The sequence below is a fragment of the Cebus imitator genome, unplaced genomic scaffold (assembly GCF_001604975.1).
Source record: "Cebus imitator isolate Cc_AM_T3 unplaced genomic scaffold, Cebus_imitator-1.0 Scaffold82, whole genome shotgun sequence".
Lineage (NCBI taxonomy): Eukaryota > Metazoa > Chordata > Mammalia > Primates > Cebidae > Cebus > Cebus imitator.
In genome coordinates, this window is record NW_016107397.1 from 6,267,804 (window position 1) to 6,271,200 (window position 3,397).

Here is a 3,397-nt window from a genome sequence, read left to right on the forward strand (position 1 = left end):
CCCGTGCCTGCCCCGCCCACCCCATGCCTGCCCCATCCTCTTCTGGCTCCTCATGGCTGCCCCGCCCACCTTCCCGTGCCGCTTGCCATTGCACCAGTGGCCTATGTAGGACACGGGCTGGGTGCTGCACTTGAACATCCCGAATCCGTTCCTCATGCCGTTGACCACTTCGCCTTCGTAAGTGCTGCCGTCCGGCCACGTGTACACACCGTGGTTCATCGGGACATTCTTCACAAAATCGCCCTGAAGCAGAATGGCCATGGGGTGACAAAAGGAAGCGAGGGGCGGGGTGGAAATCTCTAGTTCTGTGGGCGGTTCCAGGCGCCGCTTGGCCTCTGATTCTGTTCCTGCCTCTCTGCCTGTGGACACACACTGAACATCCCCCTCGCATTCTCTCTCTCTTCCTTCCCTTTCTGCATTTCCTATCCTCTCTCATCTGACCCGACCACTGGGTAGAAGTTCAGGTAGGAGGTAACTGGGAGGTTGCAGGTCGACCGAGCTCCAAGAAGCAAGCAGGTAATATTAGAAAGTGCTGGCTTCCAATCCTGACCTGGGGAACTTCTGTTTCTTAGAACCTACCTTGGCAGGGTGCAGTGGCTCACGTCTGTAATCCAGAGTCTTGCTCTGCTCCCCAGGCTGGAGTGCAATGGTGAAATCTCTGCTCACTGCAACCTCCACCTCCCAGGTTCAAGCAATTCTCCTGCCTCAGCCTCCCAAGTAGCTGGGATTACAGGCAGTTTAACCTGGGGGGCCATCGGGCCCAGCTAATTTTTTTGTGTTTTTAGTAGAGACCGGGTTTTACCATGTTGGCCAGGCTGGTCTCAAAGTCCTGACCTCAGGTGATCCACCCACCTCGGCCTCGCAAAATGCTGGGATTACAGGTGTGAGACATTGCACCTGTTTTTTTTTTTGTTTTTTTTGGACATATGGTCTCGCTCTGTCACCTAGGTTGGAGTACAGTGGCGCAATCATAGCTCACTGCAGCTTCGACCTCCTAGGCCCAAGTGATCATCGAACCTCAGCCTCCCAAGCAGCTGAGACTACAGGTGTGTGTGCCACCAAGCCCTGCTAATTTTTAAATTTTCTTGAGATGGGATTTCTCTATGTTGCCCGGGCTGGTCTCAAACTCCCAGCCTCAAGTGATCCTCCCACCTTGGCCTCCCAAGAAGCTGGGACTACAGGTGCATGCCACCAAGATGCAGTGGTGCATGCCTGGAATCCCAGCACTTTGTGGGTGCTGAGGTGAGAGGATCACTTGAGCCCAGGAGGTTGAGGCTGCAGCAAACTAAGACCACAGCATTTCAGCTAGGGTGACAGAGCAAGATCCTGTCTCCAATGGAAAAAAAAACAGAACTTGCTCAAAGGAGGTGAATTCACTGTTCCCCCCAGGCTTCGTGATGACTGGAGAAATCCCTTTTTTTCCCCCAAGATGGAGTTTTGCTCTTGTTGCCCAGGCTGGAGTGCAGTGTTACAACCTCAGCTCACTGCAACCTCTGCCTCCCAGGTTTAAGCAATTCTCCTGCCTCCCAAGTGGCTAGCATTACAGGTGCACGCCATCACGCCCAACCAATTTTTGTATTTTTAGTAGAGATGGGGTTTTACCATGTTGGCCAGATTCCAAAGTGTTGGGATGACAGGTGTGAGCCACCGTTCCCGGCCAGGAAATCCCTCTTTCTGCCATGGGCCATCAAAATATTCTGTAAACATGTCAGTCAACAGCCTGAGCTAGGGGCACCCGCTAGAGAACGCGCTCTGCCAGGGACGTCAGAGTGGGCAGCACACAGCACAGTGCACACTACCCAGTGGCATCAGATTCTCTTCCAGAAACCTAAACTCCCTGGAAGCAGCCGAGTCAGCAGAGAAAAGGGGACAGCGAAGCCTGGCCTGATCACTAGCCAGGACCCATGAAGCCAGCCGGCCTCTCTCTGAGGGTGCTTCTAGGAGACCCCTGAGTCCTGCCCAGAAGCTCCCCTTACTGGGCTGCAGTGGAGGGTCTGTGGCTGCAAAAGTGACATCCCCACCTTCTGAGAGTTTCCAGAGACAACGAGGCACAGAGGGTTTCTTGATACATTGCCATTTAAGGGCCAGAAACCGGCCAGGCACAGTGGCTCAAGCCTGTAATCCCTGCACTTTGGGAGGCCGAGGTGGGCAGATCACACAAGTCAGGAGTTCAAGACCATCCTGGCCAAAATGGCAACCCCCACCCCCGTCTCTACTAAAAACACAAAAATTAGCAGAGCGTGGTGGTGCACGTCTGTAATCTCAGCTACTATGGAGGATTCTACTATCAAGAATTGCTTGAACCCAGGAGGTGGAGGTTGCAGTGAGATGAGATTCCGCCACTGCGCCCCAGCCTGGGCAACAGAGTGAGACTCTGTCTGAAAAATAAATAAATAAAATAAGAACCAGAAACCTTGCATGTCGGTCGCAGGCTAGAAGGCGGGATGTCGCATGGGAAGGGAGCTGACGTGAATCTGAGGTGGGGGCCCAATCCTCAAGCTCCCTGGAACTTGGAGATCCTCCTCGTGCCGACGGTGAGGGTCAGCCCAGCCCTCTCTCTCCCTGCTCCTCTACAGCTTGCCTCTCACTGATCAGCTGCAGTTAGTTTTGCAGCCCAAGCTTGACTCCAATTCCATCAGAGCCTGGGTGTTATCTGAATAAGCGCATTACGTGCATGTGTTTTAAATGTCATCATTACCATTTATAAACACCATCTGTGAACAACTCTGCACTGGGGATTTTTAGATTAGCATTTCAGGCGCTCACTCGCTTTGTGGGTGGGAATTGAAGTTGATACAATCCTTTGAAGAACAATTTGGTCCTTGCAATGGGTTTAAAAATACACAGTCCCCGCAACCCTGCAAGGCAGGTTAAATAAAAGCCACATAATGGAATACATGCAGCCAGTAAAAACAGTTAGATCTGCATGAATGGATATGAGTTGAACTCTAAAAAAAATAAAGGTACAGGCCAGGTGTGGTGGCTCACGCCTGTAATCCCCAGCACTTTGGGAGGTCAAGGTGGGAGGATCGCTTGAGCCCAGGAGTTCGAGACCAGCCTGGGCAACACAGCAAGACCCCGTCTCTATAAAAAAGTAAAAATAAATTAGCTGGGTGCTGTGGTGCACACCTATAGTCACAGTTACCCAGGAGGCTGAGGCGAGAGGATCACTTGAGCCTAGGAGTTCGAGGCTGCAGTGAGTCATGATCTCACCACTACACTTCAGCCTGGGCAACAAAGCAAGACCCCACCTCAGACTAAATAAATAAACACATAAAGGTGCCAAAGAGAGTGTATGGTAAACTATGCATATCTGTAAAAAACAAGACAGGCTACAGGAGTTCAAGGCTGCAGTGAATCATAATTGCAACACTGAACTCCAGCCTGGGCAACACAG

The 3,397-nt window shown here is 51.9% G+C and overlaps 1 protein-coding gene across 1 annotated transcript in view; it reads right to left on the reverse strand.

The window, feature by feature from the left end:
* RSPH10B (radial spoke head 10 homolog B) overlaps window positions 1-3,397 on the reverse strand; it is a 43,459-nt gene that overhangs the window by 32,237 nt on the left and 7,825 nt on the right. Inside the window, 1 exon segment of the mRNA XM_037740398.1 lies at window positions 70-243. Within this exon segment, the coding sequence (XP_037596326.1) occupies window positions 70-243 (174 nt within the window).